The 23,763-nt window shown below is 34.3% G+C and overlaps 5 protein-coding genes across 7 annotated transcripts; 1 reads left to right on the top strand and 4 right to left on the bottom strand.

Moving 5' to 3' along the window:
* Nucleotides 1-90: 90 nt before the first annotated feature.
* LOC114188963 (probable protein phosphatase 2C BIPP2C1) lies at nucleotides 91-5,467 on the bottom strand. Of its 2 annotated transcripts, none has more exons than XM_028077647.1 (10): nucleotides 5,042-5,467; nucleotides 4,300-4,899; nucleotides 3,433-4,181; nucleotides 3,116-3,246; nucleotides 2,700-2,766; nucleotides 1,975-2,062; nucleotides 1,453-1,631; nucleotides 1,106-1,249; nucleotides 834-962; nucleotides 91-475 (listed from the first exon to the last, which is right to left on the bottom strand). In XM_028077647.1, the coding sequence occupies exons 1-10, from the start codon at nucleotides 5,247-5,249 to the stop codon at nucleotides 314-316; spliced, it is 2,457 nt and encodes an 818-aa protein (XP_027933448.1). In that variant the 5' UTR covers nucleotides 5,250-5,467; the 3' UTR covers nucleotides 91-313. The 2 variants fall into 2 exon arrangements, with proteins under 2 accessions (XP_027933448.1, XP_027933449.1); XM_028077648.1 differs by having other exon boundaries at nucleotides 1,453-1,619; nucleotides 5,042-5,466.
* A 1,318-nt stretch (nucleotides 5,468-6,785) lies between these two features.
* Nucleotides 6,786-8,217, top strand: LOC114187661 (chlorophyll a-b binding protein CP24 10A, chloroplastic). The gene is made up of 2 exons (XM_028075968.1): nucleotides 6,786-7,119; nucleotides 7,455-8,217. The coding sequence occupies exons 1-2, from the start codon at nucleotides 6,893-6,895 to the stop codon at nucleotides 8,002-8,004; spliced, it is 777 nt and encodes a 258-aa protein (XP_027931769.1). The 5' UTR covers nucleotides 6,786-6,892; the 3' UTR covers nucleotides 8,005-8,217.
* Nucleotides 8,218-8,358: 141 nt separating this feature from the next.
* Nucleotides 8,359-11,870, bottom strand: LOC114187662 (3-hydroxyacyl-[acyl-carrier-protein] dehydratase FabZ-like). Of its 2 annotated transcripts, XM_028075969.1 has the most exons (5): nucleotides 11,772-11,870; nucleotides 11,239-11,734; nucleotides 11,088-11,148; nucleotides 10,858-11,002; nucleotides 8,359-8,814 (listed from the first exon to the last, which is right to left on the bottom strand). In XM_028075969.1, exons 2-5 carry the CDS (start codon nucleotides 11,435-11,437, stop codon nucleotides 8,563-8,565), a joined length of 657 nt encoding a protein of 218 aa, XP_027931770.1. In that variant the 5' UTR covers nucleotides 11,438-11,734; nucleotides 11,772-11,870; the 3' UTR covers nucleotides 8,359-8,562. The 2 variants fall into 2 exon arrangements, with proteins under 2 accessions (XP_027931770.1, XP_027931771.1); XM_028075970.1 differs by lacking the exon at nucleotides 11,772-11,870 and having other exon boundaries at nucleotides 11,239-11,750.
* Nucleotides 11,871-18,624: 6,754 nt separating this feature from the next.
* LOC114187611 (cationic peroxidase 2-like) lies at nucleotides 18,625-20,243 on the bottom strand. The gene is given in 4 exon segments (XM_028075902.1): nucleotides 18,625-19,212; nucleotides 19,481-19,643; nucleotides 19,748-19,796; nucleotides 19,798-20,243. Coding segments are annotated over 4 exon segments (963 nt in total). The 5' UTR covers nucleotides 20,142-20,243; the 3' UTR covers nucleotides 18,625-18,805.
* Nucleotides 20,244-22,010: 1,767 nt separating this feature from the next.
* On the bottom strand, nucleotides 22,011-23,763 carry LOC114186549 (cationic peroxidase 2-like). Its single transcript, XM_028074484.1, has 3 exons — nucleotides 23,295-23,763; nucleotides 22,996-23,158; nucleotides 22,011-22,591 (listed from the first exon to the last, which is right to left on the bottom strand). Exons 1-3 carry the CDS (start codon nucleotides 23,688-23,690, stop codon nucleotides 22,173-22,175), a joined length of 978 nt encoding a protein of 325 aa, XP_027930285.1. The 5' UTR covers nucleotides 23,691-23,763; the 3' UTR covers nucleotides 22,011-22,172.

The following is a 23,763-nucleotide window of genomic DNA, read 5'->3' as shown; positions in this document are numbered from 1 at the left end:
TCTTAAACGAAATGTGTAGTCAGACACGTAGTTTGTGATGTGTAAAAATTGAGTATAATTTTGCAGAATTATGGCACAAGAAAAAGCGCATTGCATATTTCATACTTTATGTTCATTTTATCACTGTCCATAAGAATAAAGATGACTGAAAAGTATCTTACAGAATAAAATGTTTTTGTCCTACACTGGAGGATCCAACTGATCCCAAATAAGAGGAGAAATCATGAGAAAGAGTTACCATCCTTCAGTGTCATGATAAATTCACGTATCTATTGGTTTGTATATACAAATGGAACATATAATATGACAAAAGCTATCTAGGTTGAACTAATGAAACTATAACGGTTACATCGTCAAGCTTGCCACCAACGTATCCTACATAACCCAGAGCCTGCGCTTCATCAGAAAAAGGACTTCTTATGGATGTTGATCTTCCAACATCTTGTGCCCTCACGACCAATAATTCTGCTATTTCCTGCAAAATTACCGCACACGTAATCATAAGCTGTCAAGTGTTTTGGAGTTTAGACTCCAGAAGAACCACTTTCATTAGCACATGGAAATCATAATATTGACCTAAATTATGAGGAGATACGTTTCAACAGGGTAATTTACAATAGCATATTCCCAAATGTTGTCAAAAGAGCTAATTGGTTAGCAATAAGTTGTGGTTGTTTTCTCTAATTTTGTGTTTCTCACCTATAGAGTTGAGATGATGAATTTAAATGATAATGATGGATATATCTACATTTTATGTAGTGCTGAGAAGAAAATCCTTTAAAAGGGAAAGATACACAGATCAAAAATTAGAAGAAGGACATAAAGTGAATCACCTGAAGTGTCAAGCTAGCTTGTAGTGATTTTGATATAATAGATGCAATTTCTTGCTCATAAAGATTGTCGAAGAGGCCATTCGTGGCAGTAACTATCACATCACCATCGTGTAGATCGATTGTGTAATGCTGAAACGATGGTTTAATGAATGTTCATAACTTGGTAATCTAAAGTCCTCTTATGTCATTTCTAAACTTTAGAGCATCACTGTTCAAACAGCGAATACATGAAAAATGTTTCCAATATTAACATCTAAAGTTAGATTGTGTACCTCAATGAGTGGTGAGGGATCATGTCCTGTAACTACGTGTAATGGAAAGTTGAATTCATGAAACATTGGAGTTGATTTTTTGAAGATGAAACCATCTCTTATAATGATAAATCCGGTGTTCCCAACATTGGCTGCATGAAGCACCTGGAAATAAATTGCTAAAGATGATTTACATATTGGAAAAATATACTGCAGTTTTACATTTATTTAGGCAGTGAAAATTGTAGTATGTTTGAATGAATAACTTTACTTGATCTTGTACTTCCATCATTCATTTGAGCAACCCACTTACTATGATCTAATTCAAACCAATTCAAACCACTTAACTAAAACATTTAGTCGTATACCTGTCCATCAAAATGAGCAACCAAAACAGCAGATGATCCTGGAGTTTGCGTTTCAGCAGCACCTCTGGTGATAACTTCTGCAGGTTTTATCGTTGAAATGTTTTCACAATTTGACACCATATTTTCACAATTTTCAATGAGTTCCCTGATATAGAGTCCAGCATTTCCTGCATAGTTATCTAAGGAGTATAAGTTATAAGCATAGAACAAAATTAAGAAAGACTACAGATCAGAGATCTAATAATGGTAACTGGCAAGATATGAGAAGCGTGATGTTAGACACTATTCATCCAATCCAACAGCAGATGAAGATAGTAAATGCAGGTTCAGAATTATCAAAAGGAAGAACAAGCGTAATTTCAAGAAGTGGCACTATGTTATTAAATGGAACCATTATAGGAAGTAGCAAACTAACATTCTATACAGAAATTCTGTACCAGATTGCACTTCCTTAAGTAGACACAAAGAAGGGACAAAAGCATAGGCATTTTAATGGATATCCAAATATTGTTGAAAGGATACCTTCAAGAGACCCCAGACCAACTCCATCAGCAACAGCTAGCCAGTTTTGTTGAGAAATGAAATAAGCATCCTCCCGACCTGTCAATGCCTGAAACTTGTTATTAGTTGGCTTATCATCTGTCATTCAGGATTCATGCACAGGTTTCATGATTATAAACATATAATAAACAAGTCAGATTCCTAGGCTAGAAGTATTTGCCCGTAATTGCTTCTAGATTTGTAAACTAAATAAAGCATTTGGGAGCACCAACTTCTAACAACAAGATGGCATATCCTACTGACCAAAAAGAAGTTTGCCATTACCTTATTTTCTTCTATGTAATGCATACACACATTTGACACGAGCACTCCCAGATTATTTATTGTCAGACTTATCGTAAATTTGGGAGAAACTTTTCGCTTAGAAACATCAAACAAATCAATGATACCAAAACATAACAAGAACTATCACAAAAATTATTTTGTTAAATGAAGAATTTTATCATGTATGGAAAGGGGAAACAATCACGAATTCAGAATGGTGATTAATTTATTAACGGAGGAGCGAACCTGATTCTATTCCCTAGAAAAATATAGAAAACACAGCTTGAATCATTTATTTATTTAGAATTTGATTCAACTAGGATACTGAAATCTCAACACGGTCATTTGTAAGCTTAACATGCTCCATTCTCATCCCTATAGACTTGGAAGAACGAGTCTTGATATTGAAGTATGGAATGTACCTTTGAGGGATGAGGCAAGCAAGCGCCACCAGAAACTAGGCATAGCTCCGTTTTTGAAGAATCCGTCCTGTGTACATGAAACAGGTGTCATTTCCAAATTCCAAGAAGTTGCCATGCATCAAACCTACATTTTGCATCTTTAATGATTTGGCTTTTAGAAGAATAAGATAACCATTGGGAGCTATTGTACTTCACTCGTCACTAACAGCAATGTATTACTTGCACCGTATACAACTTCTAATTATCATTTGCTTTTATCACCAAATTCAGTAAGTAGATCATGTTCAGAAACATTCATGTTGAAGGAAAACGGAGGAAGTTTCGTTGGGTGAAAATCATATATCAGTATTGTAGGCCGTGAGAAGAAGAGGTAACATAATTTAGAATACAAAATAGAAAGAATATTGTTGGCATACCGATGACTAGCCACCTCAATTGAATGTATCTGTGGTATAGTAAGCTGTGGTGTGCTTTCATAATCACTTCTTTCGGTATTGTCAATATCTGTGATGTTTTCCAAATCTGAGGACGGAACCTCATCACGTGACTAAACACAAAATGAACACAGAAATCATATTAGAAACTGTAGCATATGAATCCATTAAAAAGCAGTTCCTAAAGGGAATGCTTTGATCTGTTAGGGTCAATATAATTGGATAAATGCACTCAAACAAACTAACATGCACAAAAAAAGTAAGTTCTAGCCTTTGTAAGGAAAGGGAATAAGACTAACCAATTCTGACTTTCCGGTTTTACTTGCATCAATTAAGTCATCTACAATGAGTTGTGTTGTTTCTTCACCATTAGCAAGTGGTTCAGACTCTAAAGAAGTGGATACTGGCATCAATTCACTTAAGTCGGCATCAACACCACCAGTCAGGTTGTTTGTTTCAGTATAACCAGCTTGTTCGGACCCTAAAAAAGAGTCTTGTGGCAACAATTCACTTTTGTCAGCATCAACAACGGCATTCAGGTTTTTTGTTTCACTATAACCAGCTTGTTCAGACTCTAAAGAAGTGGATTCTTGGACTAATTCACTTAAGCCAGTACCAACAGCAGCAGTCGGGTTGTTTATAGCACTATGATCAACTTGTTCAGACTCTAAATAAGTGGATTCTGGCACCACTTCACTTGCATCAGTATCTTCATCACCAATCAGGTTGCTTGATGCACTATAATCAACTTGCTCAGACTCTAAGGAACTGGATTCTGGCAAAAGTTCACTTGCCTCAGCAGCAACAGAAGCAGTTGGGTTGTTTGTTGCAGTATAACCAACTTGTTCAGAGTCAGATTCTAAAGAGATGGATTCTGGCACCAATTCACTGATTTCAGCAGCAACAATGACAGTCGAGTTGTCTGTTGCACTGTAACCAACTTGTTCAGACTCTAAAGAAGTGGATTCTTGCACCAGTTCACTTAACTCAGCATCCACCGCTGTAGCCAAGTTATTTGTCACTCCATCTACACCATAACCCTTGCCAGCTGTAGAGAGATGAGCAACTTCAATGTTAGCCTTCTACCTGACAAACAGAACAATCACTATTAAAAACATCAATGGATAACGTTGACTTGGAAGACACTAAATAATCTACAACATCACCTTCGTCCTCTTCAACTTCTACAGAAACGCCACTCTTCAGATCAGAGACCGCATCAGACTCTGGAGCAACAGATGAAACTACAGCTTCTTGATGAGTATCAAGTTTCGAATCCTCTTCAGACGCACTCAGGAAACCATTACACTCAGTACCAATATCTTCACTTAAAACTCCTTGATTACTACCATCACCATCCTCCAACTTGACATGCCTGTCATTGATCACCGGATTCCCAGAATCACTATTAAGAACGACACTCTCCTTTTCCTTCACGGGAAGCAGAGATTGTTGATCAGCAACACTAACTACTACAGTTGAAGAAGACTCAATTTCATCCCCTGATGGATGATAAACACCAGTGTTCAATTCCTCAACACTCTCACTCACCAAAGCTCGAACACCAGCTTTGCTTTCTTCCACAACAACCTCGGAAGCAAGCTTTTTTTTGTTCAATGTATCTAGTTTTTTCTTTTTGTTCAATGCAATTGATTTTTTCTTTTTGTTCAATTCATCTGCTTTTTTCTTTTTGTTCAATTCATCTAATTTTTGTCTGATCTCGCTAGCAGTGGCGAACTGGAACAGAAAAGTACCATTGGAATGTTCTGCCAAAATAACCAGAAGCACTAATCCGCATTGATAATTTCAGAAAATAAAATAAAGCCCACAAACGAAAATGGAAAATTAAAACGAACCCTAAAGATACAAATGAAAAAAAATTAGTCTTTGAGGGCAAGGGCGGCATACCAGTGGAAGAGAGAATATCAAAATCGTCAGGATCAGAGTTTGGGGAAGAAGTGGCATTGGGAAGCATGTGGGTATGGTGCGTGAAGCTCATCCAAGGTTTGGGAAGTGGAATTGGAGCATAAATTCGAAGCCTTTCAGAAGATTTTGGTGGAAGATTGCAGCATGGTAACCAGAGACAATGGAAGCTTCTGGGGAGGAGATGAGCCATTTCATGAAGTTCACTTTTTTTTTTTCTTTTTCTTCTCAAATTTGATTAATTGTTTTTGAAATTTGTATCAAAGCATGATTTGCATGGCGGGTTGGTTGAAGAGAGTGAGGAGGAGGGTGGAGCAAAGGAAGGACATGTGGACAACAACAGATTACAGACAGAAACAGAGGAAGAGCCATTCATTTGATGATTATGCAGTGTATTACCTTCCAAAAATCCAAAAACACATATGTGAAGTAGAATAACTACTGCTACGAGATAAAAGTATGTAATAGTTAAATATTTAAATTATTTTATTTTTTATAATGTTAAAAATAGAATAATTTGCGTATTCAGATGGATTGATCTTATATATAAATTAAAAAGAAAATGAGTTGAAAACTAAAATGATTAAAAAGTTAATAAAAGAAGTAGCATTAGTTATAAAACGCCGCGTTTAGATTAAGACAGGACGGATCGCATTTTGAATTAGATGAGAACGTACAAAGACTATGATTTCTAATAAACTCATTTATATTACTGTTAGATATAATAATTCTAATTTAATATATTAAATAATATAAGAAGTACAAATCAGATTTATGCCACTGTTTAATTAAAAATCATCATGAAGGACACGTTTTTTTTTTCGGTTTTTATATAATTATCTTAAAATCTTACCAACTAGTATGACCTTTTTTTATTAGTTAATAATATAAAACATATATACTTATAATGGATAGCCACTAAACTAAAAGTAATATAGAATATTTTTAGTAAGGTGTTTTTATTAAGGTGAAAGTCGTGAACAACATTTACGATACATGAATATTATATGCTAGTTTTTTCCTTTATTCAAATTATATATATATATATATATATATATATATATATATATATATATATATATATATAAACGTATTTATTCTATTAACTTATCTAATTTGCGGGCTATATTTCTTATTTATCATGAGCAGAGAACATATCTAAATTAAAATGTTATTTAAGTTTAATTAAATTTCAAATCTCTCACAAATTTAAATATTTTTAATTGAGATTATATTAGATATCGTCTATGAATTTAGATGAGTAGTAGTTGAAATAACGAATATGAATATGTTATGACAATCCAAAATTTTAAGATAATGAGTTTATAGATCTTGATCTTTATATGATGTTTTATTTTCTTAATTTTAGTCAATATGGGACTTAGACTCACACTTAAATTCTTAACAAAATATGTCATAGATTTTTGTGAGGTAAAGAAGTAGGGTTATACTCGTCCACATCTTGCTTCATTAAAATGGTTTTGTTGGGACGTGATTCTATTGCAAATTATTATCTTCCTAAACATAGACAAACAGGAAAAGATAGGAAGAACAACCTAAGTGGAGGGCATAGGTGGTTGAGTTGTCCACGTGGCTGGAAGCAACTTGGGATGAGGATGGACATCTAGTTCCTATTGGTCCGAAATCTATCCGTTGTTCCTTAAGATTTCTTCAACAGATTTCACCATCCTACTTGGCCTTCTATGACAACTCCATAGATTCTCTCACACTTCACATCCACACACACATAAAATCTCTCTAAGTGCTTCATTTTACAAGTAAACCTCAGAAGCAGCCTCTATTATTCTCACTGTCTCCAGAGAACTTAATAGAGTGATGGCAGCTGCAACATCTGGTGCTGTGTTAAATGGGTTGGGATCTTCCTTCTTGAGTGGAGGAAGCAGGAGCCAAACCCTTCTGGCCACTGCTATTGGAGGCAAACTCGGTGTTGCAGTTAGTCCTAGGAGACTCATTGTGGTTGCTGCGGCAGCACCAAAGAAGTCATGGCTCCCTGGTGTTAGAGGTGGTGGCAATCTCGTCGACCCAGAATGGCTTGATGGATCGTGAGTCCACCCAAATTCCTTCATCTTTTTTGTTTCAAAATGTGTTTTCTGAAATATTTCCACGACTATTCAGATTTTTTTTCACTTTCTGAAAAAATGTTTCTAGGTAGAAACCAAGAAAACATAAACGGTTAAAAGAGGTGTTTTTCGCCGTCGTATTTTGTTTTTGGACAATGGTATTTGCTAATGGTGGTGTTGTATGATGTCCTCGCTTAAGGGTGAGGCATCTGCAATGATGTTGAATGTGGTGGGGCATGAACTCGGTGTAGTTGCATACTTTGAGTTCTGAAAACAAATTTCTCTTTAGAAATTGATTGATAATGTTGCAAGTGCAGGCTACCAGGTGACTATGGTTTTGACCCACTAGGCCTGGGGAAGGACCCATCATTCCTGAAATGGTACAGAGAAGCTGAGCTGATTCATGGGAGGTGGGCAATGGCTGCAGTTGTAGGTATCTTCGTGGGGCAGGCCTGGAGTGGAGTGCCATGGTTTTTGGCTGGAGCAGACCCCAATGCAATTGCTCCTTTTTCCTTTGGTTCTCTTTTGGGAACCCAGTTGCTTCTTATGGGATGGGTTGAGAGCAAGAGATGGGTGGATTTCTTCAACCCAGACTCACAGTCAGTGGAATGGGCGACTCCATGGTCAAAAACTGCTGAGAACTTTGCTAATGCTACTGGTGAACAAGGGTACCCAGGAGGCAAATTCTTTGACCCTTTGGGCTTCGCTGGCACTCTCAAGGATGGAGTTTACATCCCGGATACAGAGAAGCTGGAAAGATTGAAATTAGCTGAGATTAAGCATGCCAGGATTGCAATGTTGGCCATGCTCATTTTCTACTTTGAGGCTGGACAAGGAAAGACCCCCCTAGGTGCACTTGGCTTGTAAACTACACAATTCATGTAGATAATTGAGTTGAGAGGCTGGAGTTGCAAATGAACCTTTGTCCTGTTTGTGTTACCCCATGACAAATTCAAATTCTATGCTAATATGGGTGCATTCACTTTATATCAGTACTCTAATGTAGCCACCGTATAAATACTTGCGTTTACTTTTCATTCTCAGGCCAGGTGTAGTTGAAGTCATATGGGAGATTTGAAAATATTGGAGTTTCAAGTATCTTTTTTATGCACAATTGGGTAAAAAATGTATAAAATATTGGATTGCCATAAACAAATACTCTGAATGAAAACAAATTTGGATGAGAAAACACAAGGTCAAATGCCAATAGATTCATCCATCTAAAAGATAATCTTGCACTAAATAACAAAACAATCAAAGCAAAGTCATCTAGAGAGAACTAGAACAGAATGTCCAGATAGATTTCATTCAAAATGCATACATCAATCTAAACGTTCACAATGTTCTGCATTCAAAAGCAGAATCATTTTAAATTTAACAATAGAAGAATATAAACTCCATTCCAATCGGAAGGAATGCGTCTACTTATTCACTCCCCATCGCCATCAAAAATTCACCCTCACACACAACTTCACCTCCAACATATGCCTTCCCATCCATCTTTGCTATTCCAAATCGCTTTTGCAGCTTAGTAAGCGTCATTCTCATAACTAAGGTGTCCCCTGCAATCACTGGCTTACGAAATCGCACTTTGTCAATTCCAGCAAAGAAGAAGTTTTCACGAGAACCTCCCACTTCAGGTTGCAACATGACCAAACCGCCAACTTGTGCCATTGCCTGCAGCAAAAGACCTCATGTTCATGCCCACTTTTAAAGCATATTAACAGAAATTATATAAATTTTTCCTTCTTTTCTTTATATTCTTACGTTGGAGTTGAGATAGTTCGTAGTGAAATGGAGCTATTACAGAGTCTTTTTGCGTGCAGTTCTAAAGCTTACAGCTAACTTAGAAACTTATAGAGGCTTGTTGTTCATCTCAACAAAAGAAGTGCTACAGAAGTTGGAGCATAAGAATTATAGTTCACTGAATAAAAATGAGTTTAACAATCTAACAAGTGATAGTAATATGTTGTATGTCGGTGTAATCAAGATAAAGATATAAAAACAGTTTCAAAGATTGCATATATTGGTCTTTTGTTGATGTTCTCATCACATTTAAAATGGTAAAAGGGAAACAAATTTTGACAATACGGTAGACAACAAGGGACAATGTTTGGTTGGAGCATAATGCACTCAACCCAGAAAAACGCATGCATACTACAGTTAAATTTTACTTTCTGAGCATGGACAAAAGATGTCATAAGTGAGACATGAAACGTGACACAGAAAGAAAGGAAGAAAGAAAGAGCACCGCCTATATAAGTACGGTTTTCAAAATCAAGGAAGTAGACATTATTTACACCAAACATGCCATGGAAGTAGTTTCTATGTTTAATTGAGCAAGTAGATGCAAAGACAAAGGTCTAATGCAAACATGATCTTGATATGACAGATAAGAGCATTTGATATGTCTCATAATCTAGCACAGAGAAATATGCATTAACAAATGAAAGACTGAAAAAGCTACAAGCCTACCGTTGTAGCATTACCAAAACAACTTCTTTAAAAACAGATACAACCAAAGATTTAAAAGCCGTGAAAACAAGCAAGGAACATGTCCTATACATGGCCCCAACATCATTTATATACAAGTAACATTTGCTAACCCCGGCACAAATTCAGGACTTGGGAAGCAAACCAATGACGTAAAACTAAGCCAAGATTTTTTCATTTGCAAAATCGAATCAAAACTCATGGTCCAAGATCTACAAGTTTAACTGATTTGCAGATAGCCCTTGTAGGGTGAATTGAAGAACTACCACAAGTGGGAGAAACTTAATCTATAATTCCGAAGATCTCAAAATTCCTATATATCCTACTAAAAGTATTTGTCCTCTAATTCAAAACTTTTTTTATTACCCTATGCAAAAGCACCAACAATTGACTAGTTCATTCTTTTGGTGTCTTTTGAATTTATGACAACATATATAATAAAGAAAAAGATAAGTATAGGAAAATGTTTACATTTACCATATCCAGTACTATATCCATGAGTTCACTATTAAGGAGACATGCATGGAAAGAGAGAAATTGCAATAATAACATTGCTTCCTTTTTAAAAAGAAAACAGTCAAATTTACTGCTCCATACAGCACTAAAGAATGTTTTCAATGTTTTAAAGCATCTAAACGAACATCTTTAAATTTTTATCGGTTGTGTTTAGTCAAATTCATAGGTTTTCTAACTAGTTAATACAGTCAGACCACTTTCAACAGAGGTGCACATTTTATTATGGCAAATTGTGAATGCAAGCAATCACACTGCCGTGTATCAATTCGAGAGAGGTACATAAGAACCGAGTTAACCTAATTTGATGCGTGATTCAATCATGTTTAGTATCTTTTAAACTTTATATTAAAGAAGTTTCTCTCCAGAAAAATTGCAAGTTTGAAAAGCACAAAAGCTCTAGGATAGTAGCAAGTTTGCAACCACAACACTGTTAAGTTTAAATAAATGGATATACCATTTTGCAAATGCAAAGTTTACAAGAGGTTTTTCATCCTTATAGTTTTAAACAAGCTACTATAACGATATAACCACGTAAATCAATACAGATAGATGAGATATCACAAACTTTATACCACTAATCCAAGTCTAGAAAGTGTAGAAAATTGATTCTGTTCTATTATATTTATCATATAAATAGCTAATCTCATTGCAGATACACAAGAATTAAAATCACATGATTACAGACATGGCAAGACCAATATAGCTTAGTACCTCAACCATGAGAACACCTGGCATGATGGGCCTTTCTGGAAAATGTCCAGGAAAGAAATTGTCATTTATTGTCACATTCTTTATAGCGACAGCAGAAACGCCAGGGTTGTACTCAATCACTCTATCCACCAGAAGGAAAGGAAACCTGAATGAAGAAAAAGGGTGAATGTGAATCTCATCAATGTTCAGAAAACAAACAAGAGAAGAAGAAGAAGAAACGCTGAGAGTACCTGTGGGGTAAAATGTCACGAATCTGGTTGATATCCATGACTGTTGGAAATGCCGGATACCCTGCAAAGTGCACACTACTGCTTCTCAAAAAAGGAAGAAAATTGAAACGTGTAGAGAATCAAAAGCGAAAAACAAAGTTAAAACTCGTACTTAATTCAATTGGGGTGTCATTTTGAGGAGCATTGGCGGCATCCGAGGAACAAAACGTGGTCGTTTTGCTCAACGAGGGGTGGGATCTGGTGCTGGGGAATTTGAGAAGTGGGAATCTGTGTTGAAAGGAAATGGATTTGGGTTTGGAAGGAAGAGTTACGGGAGAAAGTAATGCGTTGGAGAAAGCAGAGGCTGCCATTTGCTTTCAAGTGTGAAATGAAGAGTCACACCAAAGCTTGGAATTGAAGAGTGAGGCACTGAGTGAGTTATTGAGTGTGAATGCAATAGCAATTCCAGGTTAACGATAAAACCAAAGAATGGCGACAAGAACAATGAAATTAAATGGTGGAAAGTGCGAGTTCCAAAACTAATGCTACCTTTTGAGTTCAGTTAGGGCGGAGCTTCCATGATGTTTTTGTTGTTTGTTCAATGTTCACTGTTGTGTTGGACCATAAAGAATGCATTACTCACTCACTTGCTCACTCTTCCAATGGACCTAGCCCAATCACTCTGTTGGATCTCTTCCAATGGACCTAGCCCAATCACTCTGTTGGATCTATTGTAGGCCCATAACCTCATTTTTCAATTTCTAAAATGACAATAGCCCTCCCATTTATTAATTTCTTTTTTTCATTTTATTAGTGTTTGAACTATTATCTTAAATAAGTGTAGTGTCTTACATATCTGTTAAGAAAATGTCAATCCAGTATGATATGATTGATAAAAAATCATAGGTCTTAAACATGTTAGAAGTTAGATTCCAGAATTTGCTATACTGAAAAAATATCACTTATAAAAAGATAAACTCCTTAAATAAACTTTTCCACTTAATGAAAATAGTTTTTCACTTTTAGACAAACAAGAAACTGAAGAATTAGTTACGATAAAGAACAAATACCTGAAAAAAAAAAACCATACAAGTAAAAAATCTTCAATTCGTGAAAGATAATATTAATATAAATTAATAGCCACATTCTATAAGTGTAATTGATCCTATTAATTGACATTATTATTGACTAGTGAAAACACGGTGGTTGTCGTGTACGTGTGTTCGTTTTTCTATGTATCTATATATATATATTATTAAGAATAATCAATGATAATTTATTATGGATATAGTTGGTTTAAAAAGAAAGCAGTAAATTACTAATTTGTAAGATTGTGTGTCAACTAATATTTAATACATTTGATCAAGATTTGAGGTTAATGAGTTATATGTGATGAAGTCAATAGTAGTTGTCTATAAATATACAAACTATTTTAGTAGGTGTCTATAAATATACATTCATTCAAAAACTGAAATATATATTTACTACATACATGATGTAGAAAAAAATTAGTAAGTGAAAGTGAGTTTCTCATCCCGACACTACTATATAAGGTCATGTCGTCTTACTCTCGTCGTCCCACCTTACTACCTTCACTGCAATTCTAACATCTAACATCTCACATCCCACTCCACTGGTATATCTTTTTTTGAACCTTAATCCTAACTAACATTTTATCCTTCTTTTATATGTCTTTTTTACATTCTTCTCATTTTTTTATACTCAATGTTTCACTACTCCTATTTCACTTTTTTTTTTCATCGTCTTATACTATTTTTCTTAAATATGTAGGCTTTTACAAATTTCAGAACTCTATATTCTCCATTTTGAAAAAATAGTTATTTGTGTGAAAGGTGAATACAAACCAATTCAAGCTTGTCCTTTGGATTTTTTTTTATTGAAAATATAAAATTTGTTTAAGTTATTGTTTATACACTTGCTATATTTAATTTAGGGGAAAACATTATGTTTCAATTGTTTAAGAGGGACCTTATGAAAGTGTAAATAATTGTGGTGTTTTTTCCTTTAAATTTTCTCCTCTTTTTTGGAGGTGTTTTAAAATTCAGCACAACCAAAGAGTATTTAAGTTCAGTTTGTTCGGTTCGGTTCATTTTGGTTTTGTTTGGTTCGGTTCGGTCCGGTATGGTTCGATTTAGTACGATTTGGTTCAGTGCAAATAGATTCAATCCGGTCCGATTTATTTCGATTTAGTTTAGTGAGGTTCGCTTCGGCTCAGTTCAATTCGGTCTGGTATAGTTCGTTTCAGTTCAGTGCGATTCGGTTTGGTTCAATTCGGTTCGGTTCATTTTGGTTTGGTTCAGTTCGATCTGGTCTGGTTCGTTTCGGTTCGGTTCAGTTTGGTTTGGTTCGGTCTGGTCCGGTTTGTTTTGGTTCAGTGCAATTCGTTTAGTGCAGTTCAATTTAGTTCAATTCAGTTCGGTCCAATCCAGTTCAGTTAGGTATGGTCCGGTTTGGTTTAGTTCAATTCGATTCGATTCGGTTCGATCAGTTTAATAAAGAATATATAATGAATTTTTAAAATAGTTGTTAAACGTAAAATTAAAAATAAAATAAAATATGTACATAAGAGAGGTTTTTAAAACAACTATTGAAGACAAAATAGAGTTTTAGACTAACGGTTAAAAGTAAACTATTTATAAAATAATTAGTTTTTAAAATAATAATTAAGGGTAAAATTGGAATAAGGAAATATGGACACAAAAGAGGGTATTCTCTTTATATATTGTTATAGATGAACAAAATTAATCTAGCTAAACTTAACTATAATTATTTGTATTATATGAAAGTAAAAAAAAACTATTTTTAATAAAAATTAAATATTAAAGTAAAAAAATTTAATAAAAATTAGACAGTATTATTTTAATGTTTATTTTAAAAAAACTGAACCTCTACCGGTTAACTGTTCACTAATTGAATTATGTATTTTATTTTCCTAAACACCGCGCACACTCCTTTTTTAATTCAATCACCACCATTGAGACAATGATCATGAACTTGTCATCTCCGTCACTACTATATAAGGCCATGTCGTCTTGCTCCCATCGTTCCACCTTACCACCTTCACTACAATTCTAACATCTCACATCCCACCCCACTGATTTGTCTTTTTTTGAACTTTAATCCTAACTAACATTTTATCTTTCTCTTATATGTCTTTTGCATTTTTCTCATTTTTTTATACTCAATGCTTCACTATTCCCATTTCACATTTTTTTTTCACCGTCTTATAATATTTTTCTTAAATACTTAGGCTTTTACAAATTTCGGAACTCTATAATCTCCACTTTGACAAAATAGTTATTTGTGTGAAAGGTGAATACAAACCAATTCAAGCTTATCCTTTGGATTTTTTTATATTGAAAATATACAGCTTGTTTATGTTATTGTTTATACACTTACTATATTCAATTTGGAGAAAAACATTATGTTTCAATTGTTTAAAAGGGACCTTACGATTGTGGTGTTGGTTCTGAAAAAACTTTTGGGTATGATATTTTTTGCGGACATTACAAAGCGACTCTCCTTTTGCTCTATATTAAATAATTATGAAAGTGTAAAATTTTTCATTAAATTTTCTCCTCTTTTTTTGGAGGTGTTTTAAAATTCAGCACAACTAAAGAATATTTAAGTTCATTTTGGTTCAGTTCAGTTCAGTTTGGTTTGGTTTAGTTCAGTTCGGTTTGTTTCAGTCTGGTCTATCCGGTTCGGTTTAATGCAGTCTGGTTTTGTGCAATTTGATTCAGTCTAGTCCGGTTCGTTTCGATTTGGTCTGGTCCGGTTTGTTTCGGCTCGATTCGGTTCAGTTTGGTTCAGTTTGGTATGGTCCGATTTGTTTTGGTTCAGTGCGGTTCGGTTTAATGCCGTTCAATTTAGTTCAGTGCGGTTCGATCTGGTTCAGTTTGGTTCAATGAAGTCTGGTCTGATTTGGTTCAGTTCAATTTGATTCGGGTCGATTCAGTTTAATAAAGAATATATAATGATTTTTTAAAATAGTTATTAATTGTAAAATTAGAAAAATAAAATATGTACCTAAGATGGGTTTTTAAAACAATTATTGAAGACAAAAGAGGTTTTTAAACTAACGGTTTAAAGTAAACTATTTATAAAATAATAATTAAGGGTAAAATTGGAATAGCAAAATATGGACACAAAGGAGCGTATCCTCTTTATATATTGTTATAGATGAACAAAATCAATCTAACAAACTTAACTATAATTATCTTTATCTGTATTATATGAAAGTAAAAAAAAACTATTTTAATAAAAAATAAATATTAAAGTAAAAAAATTAATATAAATTAAACAGTATTATTTTAACGTTTATTTTTAAAAAACTGAACTTCTACCGGTTAATTACTCACTAATTGAATTATGCATTTTATTTTCTCATTTTTCTTCGATGATCTCTTATCCTAAACACTGCGCACACTCATTTTTTAATTCAATCACCACCATTGAGACAATGATCGTGAGATTCTCATCTCCGTCACTACTAGATAAGGCCATGTCGCCTTGCTCTCGTCGTCCCTCCTTACCACCATTACTGCAATTCTAACATCTTATATCCCACTCCACGTATATGTATTTTTTTGAACCTTAATCCTAACTAACATTTTATCTTTCTCTTATATGTCTTTTGCGTTCTTTTCATTTTTTTTATACTTGATGTTTCACTACTCCCATTTCACTTTCTTTTTTTCATCATCTTATAATATTTTTCTTAAATATTTAGGCTTTTACAAATTTCGAAACTTTATATTCTCCACTTTGACAAAATAGTTATTTGTGTGAAAGGTGAATACAAACTAATTCAAGCTTATCCTTTGGATTTTTTTTTTAAAATATACAGTTTTTTATGTTATTGTTTATACACTTGCTATATTTAATCTGGGGAAAAACATTATGTTTCATTTGTTTAAGAGGGACCTACGGGGTTGGTGTTGACAAAACTTTTGGGTATGACATTTTTTGCACACATTACAAAGTGACTCTCCTTTGGCTCTATATTAATTAATTATGAAAGTGTAAAATTTTCCTTTAATTTTCTCCTCTTTTTTTGGAGGTGTTTTAAATTCAGCACAACTAAAGAGTATTTAAGTTCAGTTTGGTTTGGTTTGGTTCAGTTTGATTTGGTTTGGTCCGGTTCGATTCAGTTCGGTTCGATCTGGTTTGGTTTAGTGCGATCTGGTTCAGTGCGATTTAATTTAGTCCGGTCCGGTTCATTTTGGTTCGGTCTGGTTCGATTCATTTTGGTTCGGTCTGGTCCGGTCATTTCGGTTTGGTCCGGTATGGTCTGGTTCATTTTGGTTCAGTGTGATTCGGTTCGATTTAGTGTGGTTCAATTTGGTTCAGTGCGGTTCGGTTCGGTCCGATCCGGTTCAGTTTGGTTCGGTTCGGTTCACTCTGGTTCGGTTCAGTTCAATTCAATTCGATTTGGTTCGGTTAAGTTTAATAAAGAATATATAATAAATTTTAAAAATAGTTGTTAAACGTAAAATTAAAAAAATAAAATATGTACATAATAGAAATTTTTAAAACAACTATTGAAGATAAAAGAGGTTTTTAGCTAACGGTTAAAAGTAAATTATTTATAAAACATTTAGTTTTTAAAGTAATAATTAAGGATAAAATTGGAATAACGAAATATAGACACAAAAGATGATATATCTTTATATATATCGTTATATATTAATCATATTATTTTTATTTGGTTTTTAGTGTAATAAGTATAAATATTAGCAAATATTTCAAACTAGTTAGTGAATGAATATGATCGATACATACATATAATATTTCTGCTAAAAGAAATAATCCATGAGTAAATGATTTTTTTAGGTCAAACAAAAGTCAACATTATGTTTCTCTCTCTTTGAAAATAACTATCACCAGAATGGCACTGCATTGATTGAAAACTCTAATCAGTTGTCTATTTTCAGCCATAAGTTGGCTTCGTTATTAAATAATTGTTTATTCAACAACCTCTATTCATTGCCTAACCAAGAACACGTCAAAATTATAACCATGGACAACTTGTGTATTGATTCTGCATCTTATCCACATCATACATGTTTTTTGGTGAACGAGTGTTCTTCAATATCAATCAATAATGAACGTGCATGTACATAACCCACTATAGTTACCACACTTGTGATAGTATTCATATGCAAGCACAGTGAATTTAATTTGAACTAGACAGGAGGTGACCAACTGTTAGGTTTATAAGGAGGGAGTTTCACTGGAGAAAAATAACACCAATGAGACCTGAGCCTAACCACATAAGACACTGACACCACTCTCAACCCAAAACCTTAAGACAATGGGTTTATGGGACTTGATCCTTATATGGTGCTCTACTTTCTCAATTCTGATCAATGTGGGACTTAGACTCACATTTGGATTCGGATTCCTAACACTAACATGACAGTAATTCCCAAATCAAAATAACATAGAATTCAATGTATAATAACCTAGTCAGGATAATCAAGTCCACCGATTGCTGCAATTATTTCAATAACAATGAAACTAAATTAGGGTTTTTTGCGAAACAAAGGGGAAAGAAATTACCGTGGTTTTTTGCTTAATTGGTCATCATCTTCCACAAAGGAACGCTTGGTGCTTCTGCGAGATGATTCTTCGGCCATTGATGCTGCCCAAGGAGAACTAGTTCATAATGTTTTGAACTTCTGGGCATACATGTTTTTTCCCTTCTCTCAAGACCTCTTCTTGTCTCTCTATTCACTTTAGATAATTAACAATGAACTAATTGATCAAATAACATTATAAATTTCCCAATAATACTTTACAAAGGTTCAGAATCTCAACTGTGTTGGTCCAAGCCATAAACAATATGTATCAATAACAAAATGGACAAGTTGTTAATATTTATAGTTATGTTTGACAAATTACTATAATTAATAAATATTTTTTCAAGGTTATATGGTCAATTTGTTTGTAGTTATTTAACAAAAATATTTTAGACAAAACAAAACAGATTTTACGTAATAAATAAATAAATAAATAAAATTTAAATGTCGTGTACAGTAAAAAATAGTAATTGTATTCGCTTACATTTAAAAATAGAATAAGTCAAATGCATGGCAAATACAATAACTGACCATAACTGTTTCAAACCTTCAAACACCATACAAAACAGGTTGGTAGGTATTATACGTCAGAATGAGTTCCGAAAGTGATGTGATTACTACATGCTTTCATTTAATTAAGGCATGATTTGATTATTATTTTTTAATGGTTTTTTGCAAATGAATGGGCTTATTTATTTGATTTACACGGTATTTTGGGTTTCTTCATGCACTCCCACGTTTTTCTTCGTGTACTCCCAAAATTTTCCAAATCCCAAAAATAACCTTTGACTTTAACTAAATAAAAATCCTATTATTCTCTTCTTAATCACTATCTCATTAGTCTCACTGCACCTCACAGATTTCTTCTTCCTCCATTCCTTGCATGCTGTTTGCTTTCATTTTAATGTAGACAAAGTACAAGCCACTATAGTTACCACACTTATCGTATCAATTTTCATAAAATTCAAGGAGTGCATGTTAATTGCTCAACCAACATGAGAACTACAGTTACACAAACACAAATAGAAAAAAAAAGGCCTACAACATTAGTTCTGTAACTTTTACAATTTGGAAAAAAAAGAAAAACCGGACCACAAATGCGTATCGTACACTTTTCTAAACCATGGTAGTTAGCTAGTTAAAGGCAGAACATATCTTGCGAATTTCACCATTGGTTCCAGTCTTCAACTCAATGTTGCTCATCTTCACCATAGCTTTTGCAAATTCCACATTGAAAAGCGAGGGTTTGGAGGCCAAGTAACCCTGTACAAATGACTTGGTGGAAGGATCGTTCCAAAGCGCTTGATCAGACTGCAGAATTCCACGCCCATTTCTCAAATTGCCAAAGAATGATGTGTCAAATCTGTTTTCACTACCGGTATCAAGAGCTACTCGGTTTGAATCACCACCGTTTTGCGGGCACAATGTTCTTAGCTGAGGAAGAAATAAAGGGTTGATTGAAGAGTCAGCACCATTTGCAGTGAAGTTGTACAATCTGTTGCTGAAGAACTGGCAAGCTGTAGTACCAATCGTATGACCACCTAAATATACAAAAACTCGTTATGTTTGTCAAGTTAAAGTAAATTTTATAGACTTTTTTATATATGCAGCCATTGAGACATTGGTTTTTTAAAGACAACCTATAGAAAAATGTCAAAATCACTAGACAGTGAGAGAAGATTTGATAAGAGTCAAATAAGGTACAAGAAAAGTGACATCAAAAGGTCGACAACACAATTCAAAGTTGTATATGTTTGTTCTAATGATGATCAAGTGTGTGTAGGTAAACAAAGTCATAAGTGTAATTACCAACAAGGGTGACGAGGTCTTGTGTGTTGAGTCCCTTTGCTGTGAACTTTTGTTTCTGAACATCAACAGAGTCAAAAGGAGCAGGCAAGTTACTCACATCAGAAGCCTGTGATATGCGTCCATCTCTGCGTCCAGTAGGCACTTGCCAACTCAATCCACCACTCTGCCATGCAAAAAAAAAAAAATATAATTAACTCAACTTGACAAATCATTTAACTAAAGAATATACATTACGATGTTAATGTTAATTAGTTTTGAGTTAATTACCAGAAATACAGAATCACGAGCAGCAAGAGCAAGGATATCAGCACAAGACAACACCGGGGCATGCAGCCTCTAGCTGTGTTTTGGCATCATCAATAACCTCGTATCCTCTTACACCAAGGTTTGCAAATGCTGTTCTCTCAGTGCCAGCACCAGCAATGAGAACAGAACCGTCACAACCTTGCACAAAACAATCGTGAAAGTGCATCCGAAGCAACCCAGCAGCCAAAGTACGATCAGACCTAACATGGGATTGAACTGTGGACCTAACAATGGACTCAGCGCGAGGACATGTTCTTGCATAGAACCCTACACGCGTCCCTTGGCCATGCACAACGTTCAGAGTGGCCAAAGCAAGCAAAAGAAACATTAGTGAGCACAAACTCCGTCCCTCCATTATTAATTATCTCGAGAAAAGTGTTGCAAGTGCACCACTCAATGAGAAATGAAATAGATGATATTTGTTTAGGGTAGTGAATGAGAGAGTAGTGTATGATTGTGTTGAATGCAATGTGATGAGGAAGAGGTGTATATATAGGTATTTATAGGAGTGTGTAGTCAACTTTCCAAGATATAAACGAAAAAGTCAAAGATTGGATAAAGAGTAAGCAAAGCCGGCTAGTAGAAACTGCATGTCACGGGTTTTGTTTTTGTTTAGTTTTGTGTTCTGCAATGGAAAAGTACAAACGATAGCGCGTTGGTGTGAGAATATATTAAGTCAAAGCTTATTTGTATGCTTTTTCCCATAATGATCAGTGACGACCACCACTTGCAAAAAGGTGGAATCTCTAAAGAAAAACTCAAACCTCTAAATGTCAAAAGCAAAAGCTAAACTTCACAAAAATCACACGTTGGTTCATGGAACCACACTACAAGAGTCGTATTCTTTACGTGAAATCCACCTTTATCCACATCCATTAAAATTTTCTTTTACAATATTCAACATATTGAATAATTTTCTACGGTAAATAATTCAAATTTCAAATCAATGATAAAAGTTTGATGAATGATGAAAAATATGAATGTGGTCATATCTAATCCAAATGCAATTCACTAATTTAACCAAAGGTTGACTTTAACTTTTGTTATCAAGAGTTGGTAGAATGAGAAGGAACGATTTGGTTTCCCTATGAAATTTTGTATTGATAAAATAAATAAAAAAAGTTTATTGATTTGACATATGTAATGTTAAAGCAAGGCCTATTAACCAATAACTCAAATTCATACAGACATTTCTTTTCCTTTTGTTCTATTCGTAATTAACAAAATTTAATCAACAGCTACGTAGTGGTTCGAATGTTTAGTGATTAACATAATATTCTTTCCAATTTGTAAACTATTTGTTGTATGTGGGATCAAGATTCAGAATTCTATATTACTTACAAACAGGATGCAGTGATTGGTCCCTATCACTATTTTGGTACATGTTTTGTAAGAAGTGTATCAAAGGATTGATTCTTCTTTTTTACATGTAATTAATGGAATAAAATGGTTTTCGTCTTCATATAAGTTTACTAAAAAAGTCAACATCATGCTATCTCTCTTTTAAAATGACGATGCCAATTATGAATAGTTAATATTCCATTCCCACAACATCATGTACATATGACATTGTGTAAGATTGAAACTTCCAGCAATTGTCTGTTTTCGTTCCTTATTTTCAATCAGCTGAGACAACTTTGGGTTCACCAATATGGAAATTTCGTATTCTATAATGTTGTTTATAATTAATGCAAATGTTTCAGAACACTCAGAAAAGAAAACTACGGACATCGTGCAATTATGTAGGTTTAAATAATACATATTACCTTTCATTTTCTTGTAGACGAATTTATAGACAGAAACTGCCATAGTTATTAGATTTGGCTCATCCAACATAATGTAACATCAATGATTACACACAATAGTTAATTTACGGATAGAACCCGAAATATATCTACGTAGAATGTTAGCTGCCAAAATATATTGAAATTATTTTTTAATTAAAATTATCTAAATATTATCGAAGAAAAACATTTAAAAAATTTATCGTTAATTTGGATAGTAATATTTTAAGCTCTCAACATAGGAAGTGAAGTTGTTTTAACATTAATTTATTGGCAAATCACTTGAGATTACAGTTATTTTAAATTTAACTAAACTTCTGTCACTTTTTATTGACACGCAGAATCTATATTGGCTTTAATTATAACTAATTTTTTGTACGAAAAAATTAATTTGACCAGTTTTACTGGATGTTATTTCTATTTAAGAGATTTAAAAGAAATAATTTAAAAAGACTATATTTATTGTATCACATCAATTTGCTGTAAATTTTACACTTCCAAGATGGAAACATTTTGGTAAATGATACACTTGACTTGCATATACCAATAACAGAGACAAAGAAAACCAGCTTTTCAAGCAATATATTAATTGTTTGAAGTGGCTAGTTGATGGCAGAACAAATCTTGCGAATTTCACCATCGGTGCCAGTTTTCAACTCAATGTTGCCCATCTTCACCATAGAATTTCCAAATTCCACGTTGAATTTCAGTCCAAGCAAGCCTCTTATTAAGCCCAAGTACCCCTGCACAATTTTCTGTGTGGAATCATCGTTCCAGAGCGCTTGATCAGACTGCAGAATTCCACGTCCTCTCCTCAAATTATTATAGTAAGATAAATCAAATACTCTTTGACTACCCGTGTCTAGGGCAACGCGGTTTGAACCGTCGCCGTTTTGGGGGCATAACGATTGTAGTTGGGGAAGAAATGAAGGGTCGATGGAAGAATCAGGACCGTTTGCAGTGAAGTTGTATAATCTGTTACTGAAAAACTGACAAGCTGTAGTTCCAATGGTATGTGCACCTGTATATTCACCAAAATAAATAGTTAACATAATTATTTTTTCATATATGAAAGGTATAGTTACACCAAGTTCATTTGAGTATTCGATTTTTCCACGGAACTTCCTATTGCACCTTGTTTTTTATATCAATTGGAAAGTATATATAGTTTAGTTTTCGTTTTTCAAAAACGATATAAAACAATGTCAAATCACTTGATAATGATGAAAGAAAAGACAGAAAAAGATGTTACTCTAATGGGGGTATCAGATACGAAAGTGTAAAAAAATGGCTTCAAGAGTCCAACTATAAACTATGCTTATTCTAAAAACTGAGCTATCACAAAGCAACCGTGATACTGTTATATTCATTCATTGACTTGAAGTGTGAAAACATGCTATATAATATATGCTAAAGGGTGATTACCAAGAAGGGTGACAAGGTCTTGAGTGTTGAGTCCCTTTGCTGTGAACTTTTGTTTCTGAACATCAACAGAGTCAAAAGGAGCTGGCAAGTTACTCACATCAGAAGCCTGTGATATGCGTCCATCTCTGCGTCCCGTAGGAACCTGATAGCTCAGTCCACCACTCTGCCATGCAAAAATGCCAAATTTTAATTATAAACAAATAAAATATACTCTCACCAACTTGCAGATTGATTAAGATATAAACCATGGTGTTAATATTAATTATTTATAGTGCATAGAGTTTGAGTTAATGAATTACCAGAACAACGGAATCACGAGCAGCAAGTGCAAGGATATCAGCACAAGACACAACACCGGGGCATGCAGCCTCGAGCTGTGTCTTTGCATCATCAACAACCTCAAATCCTCGTAAACCGAGGTTAGCAAAGGCTGTTTTCTCGGTGTTAGCACCGGAAATGAGAACAGAACCGTCACAACCTTGCACAAAGCAATCGTGGAAGTGCATCCGAAGCAACCCAGCAGCCAGAGTAGGATCAGACTTAACGTGGGATTGAACTGTGGACTTAACAATGGACTCGGCACGAGGACACGAACTAGAATAAAACCCTTGACGTGTCCCTTGCCCATGCACTGTGTTTACAAAACCTAAAGCAAAGAAAAGAAACAGTAGAGAGTAGAAACTACGTGCCTCCATTTTTTTTTGTGAGGAAAGTGTTGCAAATGCAAATGCAGCACTTAAAGTGAAGTAAGAGGTAATAATGTGGAAA

The sequence above is a fragment of the Vigna unguiculata genome, chromosome 6, assembly GCF_004118075.2.
Source record: "Vigna unguiculata cultivar IT97K-499-35 chromosome 6, ASM411807v1, whole genome shotgun sequence".
Taxonomy (NCBI): domain Eukaryota; kingdom Viridiplantae; phylum Streptophyta; class Magnoliopsida; order Fabales; family Fabaceae; genus Vigna; species Vigna unguiculata.
This window is presented reverse-complemented; position numbering and strand designations above follow the sequence as displayed.

Bases quoted from the DNA above. Each gene is read 5' to 3' on its own strand.
- LOC114188963 (XM_028077647.1), bottom strand. From the start codon at position 5,249: ATGGCTCATCTCCTCCCCAGAAGCTTCCATTGTCTCTGGTTACCATGC. The intron at 1,632-1,974 runs GTATCCTTTCAA...TATACTCCTTAG, and splicing joins TGGTCTGGGGTCTCTTGAAG to ATAACTATGCAGGAAATGCT. The intron at 476-833 runs GTGATTCACTTT...GTAATTTTGCAG, and splicing joins AAGCTAGCTTGACACTTCAG to GAAATAGCAGAATTATTGGT.
- LOC114187661 (XM_028075968.1), top strand. From the start codon at position 6,893: ATGGCAGCTGCAACATCTGGTGCTGTGTTAAATGGGTTGGGATCTTCC. The intron at 7,120-7,454 runs GTGAGTCCACCC...TTGCAAGTGCAG, and splicing joins CCAGAATGGCTTGATGGATC to GCTACCAGGTGACTATGGTT.
- LOC114187662 (XM_028075969.1), bottom strand. From the start codon at position 11,437: ATGGCAGCCTCTGCTTTCTCCAACGCATTACTTTCTCCCGTAACTCTT. The intron at 11,149-11,238 runs GTACGAGTTTTA...TGCACTTTGCAG, and splicing joins TGACACCCCAATTGAATTAA to GGTATCCGGCATTTCCAACA. The intron at 11,003-11,087 runs GTACTCTCAGCG...TTCTTCATTCAG, and splicing joins CGTGACATTTTACCCCACAG to GTTTCCTTTCCTTCTGGTGG.
- LOC114186549 (XM_028074484.1), bottom strand. From the start codon at position 23,690: ATGGAGGCACGTAGTTTCTACTCTCTACTGTTTCTTTTCTTTGCTTTA. The intron at 23,159-23,294 runs GTAATTCATTAA...TTTGCATGGCAG, and splicing joins CTCGTGATTCCGTTGTTCTG to AGTGGTGGACTGAGCTATCA. The intron at 22,592-22,995 runs GTAATCACCCTT...GTGAATATACAG, and splicing joins AGACCTTGTCACCCTTCTTG to GTGCACATACCATTGGAACT.